We start from the raw sequence: 22436 nt of genomic DNA on the forward strand, positions 1-22436 counted from the left end.
GCAGAAATAGTGAGCTACAAGTCATTTTTTTCCCGCTCTTTTTAATTATGTTTGTTTTTTTCATGAAAAAAAAATGCCGTATTGCTGACCTACAGTATTTCTGCTCATTTCTTAAGCTATTGAAAATACTATACAAATATTGCTCACCACCGTTATCGTTAAGCAAATAATACTTTGACTAAGTTCCTGAACAGTTTCCAGTAAATGCATGTCTTTCTGCAAATGGAAAGAAGGAAAACTTTGGCTTTCACACACATTTTCCATACCTGCTTTACCTTTAAAAGCCTTTTGTAGCTTGTGTGTGTGTGTGTGTGTGTGTGTGTGTTTGTTTTATGGCAGGATGAGCTTTTATCTGTAATGTAAACAGAAACTGCCCTTCCCTATTCTGTGTTTCATACCTAAAAAACTGACAATAACAGATATAATTGGAGGCTAAATAGGCTAAAAGCAACATCAGGTAATTTACAATAATTGCCTTGTCATTATGACAATAGCCATAAAGGTTTTACATCAGGCGAAATGAATGGGGAAGTAGAGCAGGTTAAAGACAGGCGCTGCCCACAGCCATCCATCAGTGAGGCTTTGGGTCGTCATCGTCATCATCATCATCATCATGAAGACTCTGCTGCTCGGATCTTTTCTGCTGGGGAACCTCGGCCTCTTCGTCCCGGCACACGGTAAGAACGACAAGCAACAGACTCGTTTTTTCTCATAGAATAAATACTTTTAAAGGGAGTTACTGAATTTTGTCTTTGAAAAAAAATGACTGAAAATAGACTGAGTAGACTTGTGTGACAAAAAGGCACGTACACATTTTATTTGTCCCCAATTTCATTTGATGTACCGTTTTGTTCTTTTTTGTTTGTTCTGTTTTTAGTTCTTCTTTTGTCTGTTTTGTGTTACATAAAATGCAGTGTACTTTTGATGACAGCTACCTGTGAAGATGACATTTTGTTTGTTAATTAATGCAATAAAATACATTTAAATACAATTAAATTGGAGGATTCATTTGACGAGGTTCACGCAGAAAATAGTTTAAATGAAAAACAACAATTTTTTAAAGTCTAAATAGTTTTAATGGTGAGTAAAATACTTAAAAAGAAAAACCAAATCTATTTATTCCAAGTGAAGGATTATATCCTGTGTTATCTTTTAGTCATAGTCAGTGTTGTTCGCACATTTAAAAAAAACAAACATGTCCGCCTGTTATAAATAAAGGGAGCTGTGTTCATCATGGTCTTTGAATTAATTCAGATAATTCACCCACGTGTTTATTACTTCCATTATATTCCTCGGTTCCTGTAAACAAACACTGAGCTGTGAAAACAAATTAGAGGTAATTCAAGTATAATTCTGGAGTCACTGTTTTTGTGCCATATTTGAGTTGATTTTTTTTTTTTTTTTATTTCGAACATGTAAACTGAATAGGGGTGTGAAAAAAAATCGATTTTTGGGTGCCGATTTTAAATCGATTTTTTTTTTAATGTAAAAAATCTATTGTTTTGGGGGGGGGATATTTAATCAATATTTTTGTGTATTTGTGCAATATTTCAGTGGTGGTTACAATGCTTTCAATGTGTTGCACTCGGGGTATGTGGAAGCTGTTGACAAAGATTCAGGTCGAACAGACACCATGTTGGACGTCGACACGCACGAGCGATAGTTCACAGTTTTTAGAGAATTTCTATTACAATTCCAAAATGAATTATCTGAACTCAATTACAATTTCATTATGATTACTAGGGGTGTGAAAAAAAAAAATCGATTTCACGATAAATCGCAATTTTTTTTGGGTGCCGATTTTTTTATTATTTTTTTTTTTGGGGGGGGATATTTAATCAATATTTTTGTGCAATATTTCAGTGGTGGTTACATTGCTTTCAATGTGTTGCAATGGTTATTTGATGCACTTGATTTTATGATGGCAGTGTGTAATGCCTGCAATATTTATGTATACACAGACATTTTATTTTCATATAATCTGTTCAGATCAGTGCTTACACTGCATTTTCTTTTTTTTCAGTGAAAATGTGCAAAAACACTAATAATAAATAATAAATTTGATGTTTTGAAGCAAATAGTTTTGACTCAATTTGTCCTCTGATCAATATCTTCTGATGAACATGTACAGCAACTTGATTTTTCATCTCTACGTTTAATTTTGATATTAACTGGGTAGAATATTGCGATATCGTATTGTGACCCACGTATCGCGATACGTATCGTATTGTAACATCCTTGCCAATACTCACCCCTAAAACTGAATATCATCATAAACAAAGAAAACGAAAAGATTATCAACACAATTTTGCAATTCATTTTAAATTTCCGAAAAGAAAATATGGTAAAAATACTATGAATATTGGATTAACTAGAAATTAAATATCCTAGAAATATGATTTTAATGGGTATTTGTTTTCACATTTTTGTCTAAAAAAGCATTATGTAGTCTTTGATATATAAGTGTATAAATGTTATCGCTGTTTCCTGAGATTTTCTTTGTTTGCTGAACTGATGTTTCAGATGTTGTGGCTCCACCTACTCAGGTGAGGTTTGACTCCGTGGACTATAGAAACATCCTGCACTGGACTCCGCCCATCAACGCCTCCTCACGGCAGTTCTATGTGCAGTGGAAGATGTGAGTGTTCACACAAACACGTGAGATCCTCACATCATGTATATGTTATTTATTATCACTTTAAAAATAACAGAGGGATACAAAGGAGGTGCAGCTGATTTAAACGTTGCGATAATGACTTTTGAAGGCTTTAAAAATTAAATAATAATAATTAAATAAAATTTTAAGTTTATTTTAATTAAGAAATAAATTTTGATATAAATATTTGTAGAATATTTATTATTACATTCAATTTTGAATTTATTTTTATTTTGAATTTATTTTTATTTTGAATTTCATTTTATGATAATAAATGCATTTTATTACAATAATTTCATTTTTATAATATTTATGATAATTTAATAATTTTTATAAAAAAGTAATAAATTTATTTTCATAATCATTTAGTAAAATGTTGTAAAAAATAATTTATTTAGTATTTATATATGATTTAATTAAATTTTATAATGATTATTTATTTTTCACAATAGTGAGGATTTATTGCTAATTTAATATATGTTTTAATTATTAAAATAAATAAATGCCATAAATCCACATATCGATTTTTTGAAGTTTGATTGAAAAAAAAAGAAAAAAATTTCTCCCTAATTCTTTGTTAATCTGATGATGTGCCTCTGATACAGAAGCTGAATCATTTCTAGATATACAGTAGATAAAATAAAACAGATACAAAATCAGCATGGAAGAAAAACATGAAAACACATGAAATTCATAAACTATTTGAGGAATGGGAAAGGTAGAGACAGGAAATGGAGCTGGATTGATTAAAGAGCGATTTGGTTTCATACAAAATAAAGAAAAACTTAAAGCTGCAACATTAGCTCACATCAGTATTAGCTCGGCTACTTTCTTTACTTTAGCAACACACTCACTGACAATTTTGTATTTATTTATTAGTTGTTGCTTTTTCTGAATTGTGTGTGTGTGTGTGTGTCCTGCTCAGTTACGGTGAGCCGCAGTGGTTGGATGTGGATGGATGTCAGGGCATCACGGAGCATCTCTGTGACCTCAGCAGAGTCACCTCCACCATCAACGAATGGTATTACGCTAGAGTTAGAGCTTCAGCCTCCAGGAACTCATCCACCTGGTCCTCCTCCCCCAGGTTCAGTCCACGATGGGACAGTGAGTGTCCACAACACAAAAAGTCCTTCCATTTTCTCTTTACTCATCCTAAGGAAACTGAAACATGTATATGTGATGCTACATATGATGTAGTAGATCAAGGTGACGAGAACGTGATATCTATGTTTTCTGTGTCTGATGATGGGTGCAGCTAAAATCAGCCCCCCCACGCTGAAGCTCAAAATGACCAAACAAGGCATCATGGTGCGGGTGAAACCCACACGGGTTTTACTGAAAAAGATCCCTAACAACCTACTCTACAAGGTCTACCTGAAGCACAGCAATGGAGACGAGGTGCACACACGCACGCACACGCACGCACGCATTCAATGTTTTTACTCCAAATATAATTAATGATCTTAAGATCTAACTAAAATACAGATTTATTATGTATTATTCATATACTATATCCTATTTATCTTTGATCTGATTTGGAATTTAAACCACAATTTTCAGACTAAAATTCTATTTAAAAGGAAAACATGAATATGCGTTCATACCTGGTTCATATAAAGGACTAATTGAATGTTTTAGGAAAACATATTCTAATTAAAAAACTTTTTTAAATTCATAAATTAATAAAACTACCTATTTTTGATGAAAAATGATTTTATACGGCGTTATCTGGTGAACTAACACTAATGTTTTGTGTGAAGCTGATAAAATAAAACTAATGTTTTGGGATTTCCACAATAAAACAGAGACCAGAGCCAGTTTGGACTTTTATATTTGGAGTTATAATCTCTAAATGTAAGTTGGATACATTTTTTCAGATCTTGGGGATCAGAATTAGAAACTTTTATAAGATTTGGAGTTTACACTTACACATCAAAAAAGCGACCCCGAAAAAAATGATGCCAACTGGCAAATATTGGGCATGACGAAACGTGAATGTGGTTAACATATTAGGAGTGTGACAATATCTCCATACGGCAATATATCACGATATTTTTTCGCACGATTGATTATCGATAAGTATTGATATTTTTTTTCCTTCCAAAAACTTTTTTTTTTTGCTTTTTCACTAAAATGTGCAGGTAGGTCTTCACATAAATTTTGCCACTGTTTGTTGAAGGAACCAATATATTGTTTACTGGAATATAGCACTATAATGGTGTCACTGGTAAGAAAGACACTTCATTTAATTTCATTTTGTTATGTCATAGATTATCGTAGATTGATTTCTGACCAATATATCAATAATCGCAGTATCGTCATATTGTGAGATAATAGTTATCGTGAGCTTTGTATCGCGCATCGTATCGTGAGGTTCCCACCCCTACAACATATGTGACATTAGGTGGGAAAGGTAGTGGAAAGGGTTTATAATTACAGGAAAAGATTTCTAAGTGGGAAAGATGTGCAGAAAAGGCAGTGAAATTGAATTTGATAAAGAAGTGGCAGAAATGGGCGGAATGTAGCGAAATTTATTAACAGGAGCAAAAATATGGCAAGAAAAACGGATGAAAATAGATTAAAATATGGCAAGTTTGGTGTAGTTGCAGAAAAAGTGTAAAAATGAGCAAAAATGGGCTCAAATTGTTAAAATAATATTGTACATCTAGATCAGGCGTAATAATATTAAGCATGAAATATAGAACAACTCAACTGTTCTAAACATTTTTGGGAAATGTGCACATTTTATGCTATTTTATGAGTTATGATACCCAGATTGTTGCGACGGGGGGTCAACAGTAAAAGTTCTTGAACCGCTGCGCTAACGGATCCAAATCTAGCTCCTGCTTCACTCTCAGGCACCTTAAGGGTAACATGCAGGTTCTCTTCTTCTTCTTCTTCTTCAGGAGGTGTTCGAAATGTCCAGCTGCTGCACTAAGTGGACCCTGCCCAACATGACCCATGGGACCCAGTACTGCCTCCAGGCTCAGACCGTCGTCCTCATGCAGAGCAAACGCAGCGCTCGCAGCCCTCTGGTGTGTGTCACCACACTCTGACTGCACAGGTTCGAACACACAGACACACACACACACCCACACACCCACCGGTCCTCAAATTTACAATATCCGTGAGAATGAGTTACAAGTGTGCGCTGTCCGTGCAGGCGAGTGAAAGCTAAGCTCCGTCTTTGAACAAAGGTTTACCAAATGACAAGTGGAGTATCAGCTGTGACTGAACAACCCCCACAGGGAGGGAAAGACGAACCTCCTGATGGAGAAATCTAAGGAGAGCTCCTCCACCAGCACAATTAGCTCCATCACCCCACCCTGCACCGATATTTTTAGATCAGTCACACACGTGTGTCACCTTTTAGGTGGGGGGAAAAACAACTGTTTTAACATCATTGTGCCATATTTTTCAATATCAGTTCAAATCACTTCAAAAATTCTTGAATTTAGAGTTTTTTTTCCACTATTTGCAATTAGAACGTACTGCATTCATGTGATAGAAACAAAGGAAAAATGCAAGCCTCTAAATATGTTGTTGACTTGAGTGAATTTTAGAATATCTACAACTGGATTTTCTGGTCATTTACAAAATAATTTCTCTTTTCCCTGTCATTTTTATTTTCTTCTGTGGGCCGAATTTCATGCTCTAATGAGAGAGCTCTGGTGAAATGTTTGAGACACTGACGATACCATGGCACAGTCATGGAGATGGAGGAGTAAGTGGACTCTGCGACTCTGTAGTGATAAATGACGGACACGCATGCGCAGTTCGCAGTCTTCCGTAGGACACTGTAACTGAAGGTTTGTTCGACACTACACTGTGATTTAAAGGAAGTTTGGCGTCACCGGAATAATTTTAAATAAGCATAAAATTTTCACTTAAATAACTTTTAGCAGTACAAAAACGTTTTAAACTCATTAACTGCCATCCATTTTCAGAACGGCTACCACCCTCACTGCCCGCCATTTTAGAGCATTTTGACTTTGATTTTTAAAGACCCACAAAATATTGTGTACTATGACAATCTGAAATCTGAAAGATTAGAGTCTCCACTTTCATCAGAAAAAAAAAAATAAATATATAGCTTGTTTAGTTGTTTGTAATCAAGTTTCACACAAATCACCAGTTTCAGGGCAAAAAGCTGAGAAAAAAGGCTTTTTCTGAAAAATCCTGTGATTTTTAAACTATTATTATTATTATTATTATTATTTTATTTTTTTGCTTTAGTGACACCTCAACATTGGTTTCCTTCTATAAAACTACAAAAACAACACCGAGACCGGGCTTTTAATGGCAAAATTATTATTTTGTTGATATCTGGGTCAGAATTGAATGGATTTCTTACTGTTTTTTGGCCTTGCTCCTTTCCGTCCTACGCCATTTCCTCCTCCTCCTCCTCCCAGACATGCAAAGTCGACCCGCTTGCCCCGGTTTGTAGATAGTTTTCACTTAGTTCCACACGTGCTCTGGTCGAGTGTGAGGTGCTGTCAGCTGCTTCACCGTCTCCCCATCGATGGTGTTATTCATGGCTGATCTCTCATCCAAAGGTGCGCTGCTGCCACCTACATGCCTCCAGATGGTCACTACACCATAGTACAAGCCTGTCTCCAAGCAACCCCAGCCGAAAAAACACGATTGACGCATATTATCGACAATGGCAGCGAACGTTTGGATTTGAAATGACGCATTCATGCATCAATGGCAGGGAGTGAGTTAATATTGACCTTCTTTTTTAAACCCAAACAAACTGCAACACAGTGACATCATGAACCGCGCTCAATACCGCGAGGGAGCCGTAATCTCAAAATAAAATGAAAATGAACGTTTAGCAACACCACATTACTCCAAAATAACGGATGCACACACTTGGGGTATGTGGAAGCTGTTGACAAAGTTTCAGGTCGAACAGACACCATGTTGGACGTCAGGGAGAAATTTGCTCAATTCTTTGATTTATTAGAGAGATAGTTCACAGTTTTTATAGAATTTCCATTACAATTACAAAATGAATTATCTGAACTCAATTACAATTTCATTATGATTACTAGGGGTGTGAAAAAAAATCGAATTCACGATACATCGCGATTTTTTTGGGTGCAGATTTTTAATTTTTTGGGGATATTTAATCAATATTTTTGTGTATTTGTGCAATATTTCAGTGGTGGTTACAATGCTTTCAATGTGTTGCAATGGTTATTTGATGCACTTGATTTTATGACGGCAGTGTGTAATTCCTGCAATATTTATGTATACACAGACATTTTGTTTTCATATAATCTGTTCAGATCAGTGCTTAAACTGACACAATAGGATAAATAATTTTTTCTTATTTTTGTGCATTGTCAGCAACTCAGGATGCTTTATCCTTCTGTTCTCACTTACAGTTGTTACAATGCCGTCATTATGTTGTCATGGTTACTTTGAGACTTCTACGCAGTAGTTTCAGTGAAAAGAAACTTGTTGCACTTTATTTTATGATGGCAGTGTGTAACACTGTATTTTCTTTTTTACAGTGAAAATGTGCAAAAATGCTAATAATAAATAATAAACAGGAGATTTTGAAGCAAATAGTTTTGACTCAATTTGGCCTCTGAATGATCAATATCTTCTGATGAACATATACAGCAACTTGATTTTTCATCTCTACATTTAATTTGGATATTAACTGGGTAGAATATCACGATATATGTCGTGATAATAAAGTATGTGACCCACGTATCGCGATGCGTATCGTAATTATAATTGATTCCAACCTCTGTCTCGTCTCACTGTGAACTAACATCTGTTTGTTTACTCACGTGTCGTCGTCTTCTTCTATTTCTTCTGCAGGAATGATCGTACTCATCATCACTTCCTGCATGGATGATGCTGCAGTGATGGAGACGTTGTTTTCATCGTCATAGAAACACCGTCACTGCATTGTTGCACCAAAGACAGAAATCCTGAGCTTTTCACTTTACTTAAGAGAGAAAAGTTGACTTTGATCAAACCATCCATGATGCAGACATACAGAAATGTGGGTCACTTTGTTTATTTCTAAACCATTCCAAAACTCTGGGATGCAACATGTGAGCATCAAAACATAAACCTCATCCACTTCCCCTAATATTTCAATATGACTTAGATTTTAACTGTATATAAATGGAAAAGCAATAATTTATGTATTATTTTGAATTAAACAATTCCTTAAGAAAATGAACAACTTTGAAAAAGCTAATGATGTGAATACATGATTTAGATTTTAAGAATAAAATGTTCTCATTTTTTTTGGAATGAATTAATGAAATGAAAAAGTATTAATGTATATACTTATATATTACAGGGGTATCAAACTCATTTCAGTTCAGGGGCCAAATACGGTGCAGTTTGAGTTTAAGTGGGCCACAGATTCAATATTAATGTGCCCTGGTTTGTACTTCCGTATAAATGATAAATATGTGGGTATATCACTTAAATCTCCCTGATTTTGTGGAATTATTTGTAAAAAATTGCCAGATTTTGGAAGAACTTGGAGCTTTTTTCAACAATCTTAGATAAAAAATGACTGCCGTCATGCGATATAACAAATGGCAAACTTAGCTCAGCACATATTGTGGATTTTAATAGATTTTTTGTATTTGGAGGGGTTGAGATATCTACAACTGAATTACCAGCAGTTGGTCATTTACAAAGTTTTTTTATATACTTTCTATTTCCCTGGGAAAATGAGTTAAAATGTGTATTTCGTATGAATAATATGTCCTTTATTTTTCTAAATAAGTTACTTTGTGATATCCAGAAGGTTAAGAGCAATATGTTTATGTACAGAAAGACATGGTCTGTTGACATATGGTGCAAACCAAAACTAAGAACGCATCGTCTTCATATTACGTTGATTTGTACCTTTGTAATGTCACATTTTATTTCAAAAGCCTGAGGAAAAAAAGAGACAGAACACATTATTGAAGATGAAACTGTGCCAGGAGCCTGAAACTTGTCATGAAATGTTAATGTAAACCACTGCAACTGAACTTTCCAGTGTCTTATAAGCCCATGTGGGTTGGGCACATTGTGTGCATGACATGAAAATAAATTCAATCAATCAATCTATTATTTCTATTTTCTCGAACGGGTCTCGAGTTTGAAACGTGATGAGTGATGAAAAATAAGGCAGGTGAAATCGGTGGCACGTCTGTAAATATTCTATCAAGGACAATGAGGGTGGACAGAGTTTTTAGCCAAATCCAGTGTCTTTCACTCCAATTACACCAGGGTTTTTCAACCTTGGGATTGTGACCCCATGTGGGGTCACCCAAAATGTCCAGGAATAATGAAATAACAAAAATTACAGATTAAAATTATATATATTTTTTTATTGTACCATATTTATCTATTTTTACATTTATTTCTTTTGTTATCTATTTTGCACAATTAAAAAAACAATACATAATGTCACAGAAATAGATACACAATCTCAAACATCTGTATTCTATACTTTCACTTTTTTCAAATCTAAATCTAGTTCAAATTAAAAGCAGATTAAAAATACCTAAGCTCACGCTTTGGGCACTAATCCTCACTACTCTGTATTTATAACAGTATCAACAAATATAATCAAAAAATGAATTTCAGAGAAATAAAAGTCTGTGAGGTTGCCAGAAATGTGTGATATGAAAATGGAGTCACGACCCAAAAAAGGTTGCGAACCACTGGGTTAGAATCAACTGTGAGTAAAAACAAGGAGGCAACTTTTGTCTTTGATTCGGACTTTATTCAAAATGTTGATAAACGTGATAGTCTTGATCAATCAGGCGTAGATTACCAATACTGCAAAGATAACGAACACCATCATAGTTTGAGTTTCATGTTATAACAACAGTCGTATTCAGGAGGAATAAAACCTTTTTCCATTTGATCAGAAGTCACTGGCAGCTGGTCCTCTGTAGTGGTTTTGGTCCCGAGGACACACACAAAGCCCTTAAATTTGGTCCCGAAGGCGTGCCGTACCGTACGACTGCTCTCACAGTAACTTTTTTCACTGCAGTCGTGGAATGTTTGTTTGGTAAGTAACTGTGCCGTGTGTGTGTGTGTGTGTGTGTGTGACACTTAGCCGATACTGAAGGAAGCACCAGAGCATCATGGTATTCACGCACAGCGTTGAATTCATAAATGTGATAATTCTAAGGCGTAGCCAGTGTCGGAGCTGCTTCAATAAAAAAAAAAGAAAAAAAGTCAGTGGTAATAAAAATACAACATACATACACATCATGGGATACTTCACATTCTACCTCATCATCATCAAATGAATGAATGCCCCAGTAATCACAGTCATATTTACACGTCCTACATTTGGGAATTCATATCGTTCAGTGAACGAATCCTTCAAAAAACAAAAAATGCAGTGGGATCCGAGAGGAAATGAAATATGGAGGACACTTTAACGACTGAATGATTGCGTTTCATCAACGAGCCCTTGATGAGTGACTGTAAAATCAAGTCCTGCTAACTAAAGTCAGGATCCCAAACAGTCAGGATTACCAGTAAACCTTTACTCGCTTATTATCTCCATACGACCCCATGCTTGTTTCAACAGTCGTTTTCACAAGTTAAAAGTAGTTAACCATCAACGTGAGACTAGCAACGCGTGGGCCGGTCAGATTTAAAGGGACAGGATCCATCACATTTACAGTAAACTTCAGTTTTTCATTAGAAAAAGGAGAACTTCTTCCACTCCTGGGCTACAGTCTTCAACCCATTACACAATCCTCTGAAACAAACGTTTGCATATGCTCAGAATAAAAAAGATCATCAAGTGTGATCCACAGCTTTCAGATTTTGTGCTTTGTACAGACTTCCAGTGTTTTTCTACACGCGCGGCTAAAACCTTAACGGAGTTCTGGGCTTTAAAAAAAAAAAAAAAAAAAAAAACCCGCGCACATGTATCCGTACGATAGTTACGAATGAAGATTATTAACAGCATAGACGTGTTACAGCATCTTGACCCATTTAACCCTATTATTATCCTTGTTTATCTTTCAAAAAAAAATAATAGTTGACTTTTTTTTAAAATTCATATTTCATGACTTTTCCTAATTTGATTGATTCAGTTGATTAAGCATAAAATTATCATTATGATATATTTTCAATGCGCTGAACACATTATGCATGCATTGGAGTTCCTCAGGGGTTAAGCTGTTTTAGTTGTGTAAAAGTTGTCTGTGTGTGACCCATGTTGGACCTTACATCCCCATGTTCCAAAAAAAAGATGTTTCGTTCTGTGAGAGTCATGAATGTGCACCCCAAATTAGAAAAGATTTGGGCGAAAGAATTTCAAGATACACTAAAATACTGTTAAAATGAAAGTTTGACCTGATGGTGGTGCTGCAGGAAAGGTCATATCATTGTCTCAACCAATAGGGTTTATACTCCTGTGGTCATTATTGTTGTTAGTAAATTAGAAAAGATTTGGCTGAAAAGTATTCAAGATAAATTAATTCTAATTTAAAAGTTTGTCCTTTTTTCTGAAAATCATTTTTCCGGAGGCAAATATCGCTGGGGTCAGATTGACCTTGAGGATAAAATGTTGAATAATTGAGGATAATAGGAGGGTTAACATCATTACGGTGCATGAGTGTGTACATGATTCTCAATCACAAAAATCTAAAAGCGCGATCACGGAATGTACGTTTGTTTCTGTTTGCTAGAGGAAATCTGAGTCTTTGTATTAAATTATCTATAAAAATATATATAAATAAAAAGGTGAGGATACGGAGAAACGAGCGCTGCAGCAGCGGTCAACGTTTAGCTGCGCTAACAGAACGAAAGAAGGAGGGGTCAGATCCAGCTCTGGAATGTTCTGCGTGTGTGTGTGTGTGTGTGATTGTGTGTGAGTGGGGGGGGAGATAAGGCAGTGGGTGTGTGTGTGTGTGTGTGTGGCTGCACATAGACTGTACACACTAGAACTCCTGGGACATGAGGCCAAACAGCTACTTTTCTAACTCTAAGACAGCAGCAGCGTTCTACTGTTCTATACAGAACCAGATCCAGGAGTTCTAGCTCAAATATCCAGTCTGTGTAGCAGAGCGGACCCACCTAGGAGAGGAACTCCTTCTCCAGCTCGAATACGGATGTCCGACCCGGTGAGCTCTGGATGCGGCACAGAGGGACGGTGCAGTCCCGTTTCTGGCCCTCTGTGTCCATGTCTAGCAGAGAACAACCCTCGGCCGACAGAACCATACTCAGGTTCTGAGCCGCCTTCTCGCCAGTGTAGTGGCCCAGGGAATAGCTCTTGTTGCGTCCGCGCAGCAGAGCCCAGGTGTGCGGTTTGGCCCGAAACGAGACGGGGCGTGGCCTGGAGGACACGTCTCCGCCTGGGAACCGTTCTGACACGCCCACTTTCTCTTGCTTCTTCTGAGTCACTGGTGGGGGCAGAGATGGAGAACCGTTGGCTGGAAGGAAAAAAACAACAATCAAACAAATCAATTATTTTGTGGCCACGGTTACATGATGTTTTTTTAATTAGGAATTAATTATTCAGAATTAAATAACGGAATCGTGTTTACATGAAAATGCAGGGTTCCTCGAGCTTCAGTAATTCAATTTAAGACCAACTTCACAGTACACACAATTGGGGGATGCCACATTATTTACATCCAGTTAAGCTAAGTTTTATCCAGTGTCTGATGTGCGACTGGCATTTTTTGGGTTAGGTGGAGGGATCTAGAGGGGTTAGGGTAACAAACGACAGTAAATGTTATGTTTATAACTTCAAGTAAAGCGTTACCTTAATTTAAAGTGAAATTAAACAAATACAAGATGGAGGAATTATTCCATTCGGAATTATCATAATAAATCAGCCACTTAATTCATATTAAAGTTTAATTTGGAATAAAGGTCATTTTAAATCAATTAACTTTTATTCTACATTAAAGGGGAATTAAAGCTCTCATGTAAAGGGTAATCAGATATTCACAGTTGGTAAAGCATAGTTAGGTAAGGATTGGTGACTCACTGCTGTGATTGATGGTGTACTTCTTCCTGCGTAGGCGTGGCCCCGTGTTGTGGTTGTTCTGCTCTGGTACCACACTTTGACTTTGGGTTTGCGTGGTCGTCTGTGTCTGAACGCTCGGACTCTCTGAGGCGATGGACTCTGAGACGCGCTCAAACTTCCCAGGGCTGGAATCTGACGCCTCTGCCTCCGACTGCACCAGACACTTAGTGGAGTTACATTCCATAATGGCCGACATGGAGACCAGGTTTACAGACTGGGGGGAGGCGTGGCCCGGCGACGCCTCGTCTTTGCGGGAACGTCCGCCCGGAGGCGAGGTGCTGCGGCGGAAGCGAGTGGCACGCTGAAAAAGCCCTTCCTTCTTCTTCTTCTCTTCCCGCGGTGGCTCTGAATCCTCGGCAGAGTTCTTCAGAGCGTCTCTGATGTCGTAGCCGAGCACGACCGACGCCAGCAGCGAGCCACAGCCGTACAGAACCGAGTCCGTCTTGCGGCGAGCGGACGTCCTTTTCAGGCTGTTGGTGGGGGTGAGCTGAGGGGTGGTGGAGGTGGAGGAGGTGGATGTGGTGGTGTATTGGTCGTCGGGGGACTCGGGTAGACCACCCTGACTAGACCCGGTTTCTGCTGAGCCACCGCCGTTCCCAACGGGACTCAGAGGCTGCTGCTCATCTCTCCACGGAGGTAGGTCGATGTACACGTGGTTGGGAAACTTGAGCTGCTTTGGTTTGGAGCTGCTGTCGGAACCGTCCTGGGAGAAGACTTCATCTTTAGCCACGCCCACTGCAGACAGCAGAATCACAAGAAAACACACAAAACCTCAGGCACGTCTCCACTAAGGGTGTAAGAAAATATCAATCTGGGGATATATTACAATATTTCACTGTGCGAAAAAAAAAAAAATTTAAATTAAAATGTATTTTTTTAGTCAACAAAATGAAAGATGAATCTAAACTTTGTTAAAAAATATTGTTTTAAATGTAATTCTCTCTTTATTATAAAACATTATAATATTGAATCTGAAAAGTTTAACTGTATTTACACAATATTTCATAAAATAATGATATTGATCAAACTAATTTCACTAGATAACTGTACATTTTTAAAGCCAACAGTCTATATATCATGAGCATGTTTTCATGGGCTTTATCCTTTGGTATATTTATCATTGAACAATACTAGTGACTCATTTCATTTCACTTTAAGTCTTGATAAGAAACTACTAATGTTGTAAGAAAAGTTGATTTGGCGATATACAGGTGCCGGTCATAAAATTAGAATATCAAGAAAAAGTTGATTTATTTCAGTAATTCCATTCAAAAAGTGAAACTTGTATAATGTATACGTTCATTTCACAAAGACTGACATATTTCAAGGGTTTATTTCTATTAATGTTAATGATTATAACTGACAACTAATGAAAACCCCAAACCGAGTATCTCAAAATTAAAATGTTGTGGAGAGGTCCAATATTGAAGACACCTGGTGTCCCACTCTATTTAGCTAATTAAATCAAAACACCTGCAAAGGCCTTTAAACAGTTTCCAGTCTAGTTCTGTAGGTCTACACAATCATGAAGACTGCTGACCTGACAGTTGTCCAAAAGACGACCATTGACACCTTGCACAAGGAGGACAAGACACAAAAGGTCATGGCTAAAGAGGCTGGCTGTTCACAGCTCTGTGTCCAAACACATTAATAGAGAGGTGAAGGGAAGGAAAAGATGTGGTAGAAAAAAAGTGTACAAGCAATAGGGATAACCACGCCCTGGAGAGGATTGTGAATCTCCCCCACATTTTTGAATGGGTTTTGTTTCACAAAGAGTGGACGGCAGCTGGAGTCAGTGCTTCAAGAACCACCACGCACAGACGTATGCAAGACATGGGTTTCAGCTGTCGCATTCCTTGTGTCAAGTCACTCATGAACAAGAGACAGCGTCAGAAGCGTCTCGCCTGGGCTAAAGACAAAAAGGACTGGACTGCTGGTCCAAAGTTATGTTCTCTGATGAAAGGACATTTTGCATGTCCTTTGGAAATCAAGGTCTCAGAGTCTGGAGGAAGAGAGGAGAGGCACAGAATCCACGTTGGTTGAGTGAAAAGTTTCCATCATCATAACCAGATGGTTTGGGGTGCCATGTCATGTGCTGGTGATGGTCCACTGTGTTTCCTTAGGTCTGTTAGATTTCTTGTGTGTATCTAACCGGGTTTTTTTTTTTATCTGGAATTGGATTGAGAAACAGGAGAGATTATTGAACTTTGTATAACAGTTTTAATAAAGATTTGATGGACACACAAGATACATGTATCAGTGAGGACTCTTTGGCGCCTGCTTACAAGGCCGCTAGTGTCGAATCCTCCCGAACAAAGAAAGACACACAGGTTTATACCCACAAGGGCCGGATATCCAGTCCTAAAAAAGAGATGTCATTTCTGTTCCTGCCTGTAGCCTGATCGTTTACAGTTAGAAGTGTGTTGAAATCTGCTGACCGTCTGGTTTTGTCTGGTTGGTAGGTTTGTTATTTCTGGCTTAAAAGGAGAACTTATATGTACTGAGACAAAAGCAGGATTTTATGCTGGTTTCCAAATATGGTGATGTCTCAGCATACTAAGCAAAAGGTAGAAGGTAATAGTGTTTGTTATCGTAAATCAGTCACTAGTATTATGTTATCGTTAATTCATGGCCAAAGCATATGTATAATGGTAAAAACGTATGTCAGAGTGTTATACTGGGACTAAATGTGCTGACACTGCAAGAAGGCATACAACAAACAGGAACAGAAAGGAACCCGGGGTTTCCACTGGATACATCTCCGCAGCGCACGGCACCGATCCGATATTTCACCGCTGTCCGCCGTCCGGTAATTCACACCGGTTACGTTTTGAGTGCGCCGCGGTGCACTCCGGTTGAACGACTGTGACGTCACGAGACAGAGCAGTATGTGCTTAATTTCCTGTTTAGCTTCATTCATTTAGCTTCTCTGTGCTGATTGATGCGTCGCGCTCCGGTATCTGCCAGAAATAGAAGCCCTGCGTATATCTGGCGGAGGGCACCGGACTACCGCATCTGGGAAGGAGCAGACGCACCACAGCGGACCCGGTGGAAATTAACACATAAACTAAAGTGGAAGCGTATCAGCTCCGGTGACGTAACGCAGCGGAGCCGCATCCAGTGGAAATTGGGGGTAAGTGTCCCTGCTCTGCACTGTGATGACCTAATGACCTGAGCTGGACACAAAGTTCCCCTTAGCAGAGCCATGCAGCTAGGATGTTAAGTTAACTATAAAAGAATGAGAAGATACATTGATATGTAATATCAGGTCCAAGGTCAACGCAGCCGTCTACCAGGAAGTTTTAGAGCACTTCCTGCTGCTGACCAACTTTGTGGAGATGCAGATTTCATTTTCCAACAGGACTTGACACCTGCACACAGTAGAAAAACTACCAGTACCTGGCTTAAGGACCATGGTATCCCTGTTCTTGATTGGCCAGCAAACTCGCCTGACCTTAACCTGTGAAGAGGAAGATGCAAGACGCGAGACCCAACAATACAGAAGAGCTGAAGGCCACTATCAGAGCAAGCTGGGCTCTCATAACACCTGAGCAGTGCCACAGACTGATCGACTCCATGCCACGCTGCATCGCTGCAGTGATTCAGGCAAAAGGAGCCCCAACTAAGTTCCAGTTTCTTGTCCCCAGGGATCCGTTTCTCCTCAGATCAGAACAAATTCAGTTCCGTACTCGTTTAGTGTCATTAAACCACAACAGTCAGTTTAGATGCACGCGGAATTTGTGAAGCATTTATGAAATAATTTATTAACTGCATCACTGCAGTCCAAAGAAATCAGACGTTGCACACCCTTGAACCAAGCAGCAGCCATGTTGAAAGTCTCAGTTCAATCTGAGCCTGATTCGCAGAGATATTTGAGGAACACACAGACAGACACACAGACAGAAATTCCTTGCTATTATCTGGAGATAGAGAGAAGATGCTGAGGCTTTCATTTTTGGTTGGGCAGGTTGTTATTTTATCAAACCCACAGGTGATTTAACATTCTTTGTTAAGCTTTGCAGTTGCACTTTATTCCCAGTATGGAAATTTTTTTTGTCTTTTCAATTAAAAGAAAATACTTGCAATAATTAAATCCAGTCTTTTTTTTTTTTTTTTTTAAAGGGGAAAAAAATATTGAAATCTGAATTGAAAATTGAGTTTTCAAAGTAAAAAATAAGGATTTTGTTTTGAGCTAAAATCGTGCAGCTTTACACGACGTATATCGGAATATATCGTATTTTGACATTCAAATCGCGTGTCGTATCGTCAGATTCATGGCTACGCACAACCCTTGTCTCCACGCACCTTGTTCAGCAAACAGGGCGGCGAGGGGGACTGACTTCTTGACCAGGCTGGTGGACCAGGGGTTACTGCCATCAGAGAGAGGACGAACTCTGGGAGGAGGAGCAACAGCACAAAAAAAAAAAAAAAAGGAAAAAAGAAAAAATGCAGGTGAGGAAAAACAAAAATAAACTAAAATACAACAGAAAAAAAGATTTAAAGATGAGTAAATGTAAATGATAGTAAAAATTCTGTGGTAAATGTAATTTAATTGGAAAATAATCAAAATTGGGATGTTGGATGAAAAAAGACAATGTTTAAATACTTGCAAATTAGGTTGATAAACATTAAAACTGATACAAGAATATTAGGATAAAAAGGAAATAAATATTGCAACCACTAAAACACAAATATTAATCATTTAAATAAGATAAAATGTAACAATGTCATTATAGACAACGTCTCCGCTCTCACTGGGTTAATAATGTAGTATTGTTTCTCAATCCTTGGTACCTTTCAGCTGCAGCGGGCCTTTCTTTGCTCTGCACAGAGTTTGGGCCCCAGGTTCTTCCTTTTTTCTTGATTCCCTTTTTCACGTCATCAAACTCCTCCTGCCTGAAGAGGGAGCTGCGGCCCCACGTACGGTTACTGTCGTCCTGTGGCACTGTGGAAGCGGCTGCCACATACAGGCACAACAAACATAAACAAAACATACATGAATAGAATGAAATAAACTCACATAAATAAACTCTTTAATAGGTCAATAAAGTTTATAGGAAACATTGTTTAAAGAAACAAAACTACAGTGTTTCACTAAACACTGTATTTATATCCAAAATTGAAGGCAAATTAAACTTTTTTCCCCCCAAAGTCCAACAATGAACAAAAATATTTTATATTATTGGTATTTCACTTAAAAAGTAAGACAAAATTAATTCAATTTGACAAATATAACAGAACATTACTGTATTTTATTTACCCTGAACTAATGTATATATGTTAATATCAATCCTTTATATTTACTCTTAGTATTCTTCTTCTTATAATAATAATTATTATTATTATTATAAATATTATAGTGTTTCTGGTTTGTTCTACTTGGCAATAAAAACTATTCTGGTTTTGTAAGTCATATTTCTATTTATTTCCATGAAGTTATTCATAATCATGCAATTAGTTTCTGTTTTTCTGTTTACATTTTTATTGATTTTCATACATCTACATATAAAAGGTGAATTTTGAAATGTTTGAAATGAAATTACAACAATTTAAAGGTGATTCTATGTCTTTACTCATGGTCGCTTCAGTTTTATATGGAATTAAACTGAAAAATGTTATAGTTTTACACCCATATTTACAGGTGTATCTGCCTTAATTAGGAATAAAAGTGTTTTTCAAAGATAAATAATAAACCTGACCTGTGGTTAGTCTTTTTGATAAGTCCACTGTGTTAAATAGATCCTCGAGTGCCGCTAAGAAATGCTAAAACTGTTTTACAATAAACAATCCACAGTGCTATATTTCTGTTCAGTATGTGAATATGCAACACAATAGGTTGGCGTATTTTTCTTTGAGTAAACTTCCATTTTTGCTGTTTTTTCTACCAGACGCTGCAGGTCCGTGGAATATATAACGAAGTGGGGCAGCGGTGTTTATCGGCTCACATAATTCGCTTTGATTCATTTTCTGAATCGATTTATCCTACAAATTGTTTCAGGCCACGTCTATTAAACCTATTAAGACTTCAGAATAAGGAGCTATCATTTGAAAACGTGTGAGGCCAAAGTAAAATGTCTTTAGGCCATTTTTCTGCACTGCAGTCGTGAACTCTCATCACTGTTCAGAGGCTCAATCTGAGCTCCATGTCTGAGCTCACCATCTACCATAAATGCACCAGAGGAATTTGCTGCAGTTATTGCAGGGGCGTTGGTGCGTGATTAACATCTTTATCTTTAACTGTCCAAACAACTGGCAGGCTGCGTCCTTCGGCCCCTGAAGCTATTGTTAGCGTAGCTGTCGTCATTGTGATTGAAGCCACTTCCCGTCGCATTCAGTGGGGTGATGAGATTTCTTATTTAATTTGTAAACAACCAGTTTCAACACTTTCAGTTAGGAAAATAAACTCTGATAATATCGAGACACAATCTGGCCTCACCTCGTGCAAAATGTCAACAAAGGAAAAACAAACACAGCTAGCTTACGCTGGAAGGCTCGTAGCCGAGAGATCAGCGTTGGGCTGCTGGGAGGAGACGAGCTGGTGCTGTGGAGGCTCCGCCTCTTATCCATCGATGGCGACGCCTGCACCGTGATCTTATGCTGGAAGTCTGAAAAACGCAAGAAATGGTTTCAGATTGTATATAAAGCAGCATAAAAACACTTCTGTTGCTTTGAGTTGTACCCTGATTTAAAATGTATATATGTATTATTACTGCATAATAAAACAATAAATACAAATTTCTTTTTTAAAAGTTAGCATTAGCTTAGCGGTTAGCCCGTGAGCTAGTTCAATATGTAAAAAACAGACAACAAAAATTTATATTAAACATTAGCTGTGTTTCCATTACAGTTTTTCGCCCAAAATAAAAGCGATGTTTAAAAAATTATAAAGTATAATTGTACTTTGAACATGTTTCCATTGAAGGTTGTTTTGGAGCCTCGTGGTATCTCATCCCGCAAGAATGCGCAGCAGCAAGATGGATGCTTAAAACCTCCTTATAACACTCTTTCTGTCTAATGTGGCAGTAATTAATTTAAAGTATAATATTAAAAAATGTCCCAGTCTCCTTTTCTATCCACATGTACCGTGCCATGTTTTCTCAGAGAGAAGTAGTCATGTGACCAGGTGCATCACATCCTGTGATGTGTAATTGTGGAAAAAGTGTTTCCATTGTGCTTTTGTGATACATTTCAATATATAAACGAATAAATATCCTCATGGAAGCATAAAAACTTTTTAGCAATATTTAAAGCTTTTTTTTATTTTATTTTGAAATTCAGGTGTTTCCATTAACAGTTTTTATTATCCTATTTAGATTTTTCACATTTTCAAGGGTAATTTAAACACAGCTTCTGTCTACCAATTAAAAACAGACAGATTTTGCTTTAACACACAGAATGGAAATTAATAAGCCATTTTTTAATGGGTCCCGACTTGTTGCAGCAGTACGTTCCAGTACTTTTAACAGGAAATGCCTGGTATTGTAAAGTCAGGAAACCTAATATTATTCTTTTCCATCACTAATTAACACTATTTTACCATAAATAAAGTAAATTCAATAATCGAAAGCTTGAGACAGAAACTGATACCAAAGTCAACCGATATTACGTTTTATGTCAAATATTGGCTGCAGATATAGCCCATGTCTAGTAGTACCAAAGCAATAAAGACTAGTGTCGACTGTTGATTAGTGACTTTCTGAAGAGGGTGTGACATGAATTTCTGGTTCAAGATGTTCTACAAATGTCTGACATGAACCAACTACTGAATATATATTTTAAAAGGGCTCACCTGAGGGAAGGCTAATGCGGTTTCCATCCTTCAATTTGAGCCGCGAACGCTTGAATTTCCCTTTTCTTTTCTTCACGTTGGGCTTGTCTTTGTTGAGCTGAAAAATCAGGATGTTCAGCTCCCTCTCCAGCACGTTGATCTCCCGCTCGGCCAGTTGCTGCTCGCGCCGCTTCAGCAGTTCCTCCTGAGACTTCTGCTGCAGAGCAGCTCGCGTCAGCTCCTCCTCCCTGGAACGCAGCTCCTGGAGATAAAATAAAGAAGTTTCATCCATAAACTCCATATACACACTTACGTCTTATCTAGGGCTCGGCGATATAAACCAAAACTCATATCTCAATATTTTTTCTCCGAATGAAGATACATGATAAGAATCTGAAAATTAGAAAGTCATTTTTTCACTCTTATTTTTCTTTTTTCCTTTCTTTTCTGGGTTAAATTTGCTGATGTAAAATGTCACAAAGGCACATTTATTGCCAAACAGCTGATCAATATGTGTCACTTTAGTCTTTTTCTCCTCTAAGGGACAGCACGTGTGAGTGAGTTCTGTAGTGTGGCTCGTTTAGGGGAAGGTCTGGGTTAGGATGCACTCATAAAACAAGTATTTTAATACAAAATAGGCTAAAAAATAAAAAAAAATATATCATTTTAGGCGATATTGTAATTTTCTATATCACCAAAATAGAAATCAAAATATATCTTGAATCTCGATATATTGCTCAGGCCTAGTTTCGTCTTAGCTATAAATAACCAACTGTGTGTGTGTGTCACCTTCTCTTTGGTCCTAAGCTCGTCAAACATCTCCTGGATCTCCACCCTCCAGTCGTCCTGCATGCTGTGGAAGGAGTCCTGTGGCATCGTGGCCATCACCGCCTCTTCGATCGCAGAGAGCTGATCCAAGATGCAGGAGAAGGAGGGTCGCACGTGGGGGTCCTGGTCCCAGCACTCTGCGCACA

At 37.7% G+C, this 22436-nt stretch overlaps 2 protein-coding genes across 2 annotated transcripts in view; one reads left to right on the plus strand and one right to left on the minus strand.

Moving 5' to 3' along the window:
• Positions 1 to 528: 528 nt before the first annotated feature.
• On the plus strand, positions 529 to 9037 carry il22ra2 (interleukin 22 receptor, alpha 2). Its single transcript, XM_028469346.1, has 6 exons — positions 529 to 677; positions 2524 to 2638; positions 3582 to 3760; positions 3912 to 4054; positions 5563 to 5720; positions 8495 to 9037. Exons 1-5 carry the CDS (start codon positions 614 to 616, stop codon positions 5710 to 5712), a joined length of 651 nt encoding a protein of 216 aa, XP_028325147.1. The 5' UTR covers positions 529 to 613; the 3' UTR covers positions 5713 to 5720; positions 8495 to 9037.
• Positions 9038 to 10463: 1426 nt separating this feature from the next.
• map3k21 (mitogen-activated protein kinase kinase kinase 21) overlaps positions 10464 to 22436 on the minus strand; it is a 32087-nt gene continuing 20114 nt past the window's right edge. The window contains exons 4-10 of the mRNA XM_028469337.1: positions 22252 to 22427; positions 21484 to 21724; positions 20177 to 20299; positions 18489 to 18651; positions 18000 to 18088; positions 13656 to 14429; positions 10464 to 13092 (exon numbers count right to left, since the gene is read on the minus strand). Coding sequence (XP_028325138.1) covers positions 12737 to 13092; positions 13656 to 14429; positions 18000 to 18088; positions 18489 to 18651; positions 20177 to 20299; positions 21484 to 21724; positions 22252 to 22427 — 1922 coding nt within the window. The 3' untranslated portion in view covers positions 10464 to 12736. The remainder of the gene's footprint in view (positions 13093 to 13655; positions 14430 to 17999; positions 18089 to 18488; positions 18652 to 20176; positions 20300 to 21483; positions 21725 to 22251; positions 22428 to 22436) is intronic.

The sequence above is a fragment of the Gouania willdenowi genome, chromosome 15 (genome assembly GCF_900634775.1).
Source record: "Gouania willdenowi chromosome 15, fGouWil2.1, whole genome shotgun sequence".
NCBI classification, from domain to species: domain Eukaryota; kingdom Metazoa; phylum Chordata; class Actinopteri; order Blenniiformes; family Gobiesocidae; genus Gouania; species Gouania willdenowi.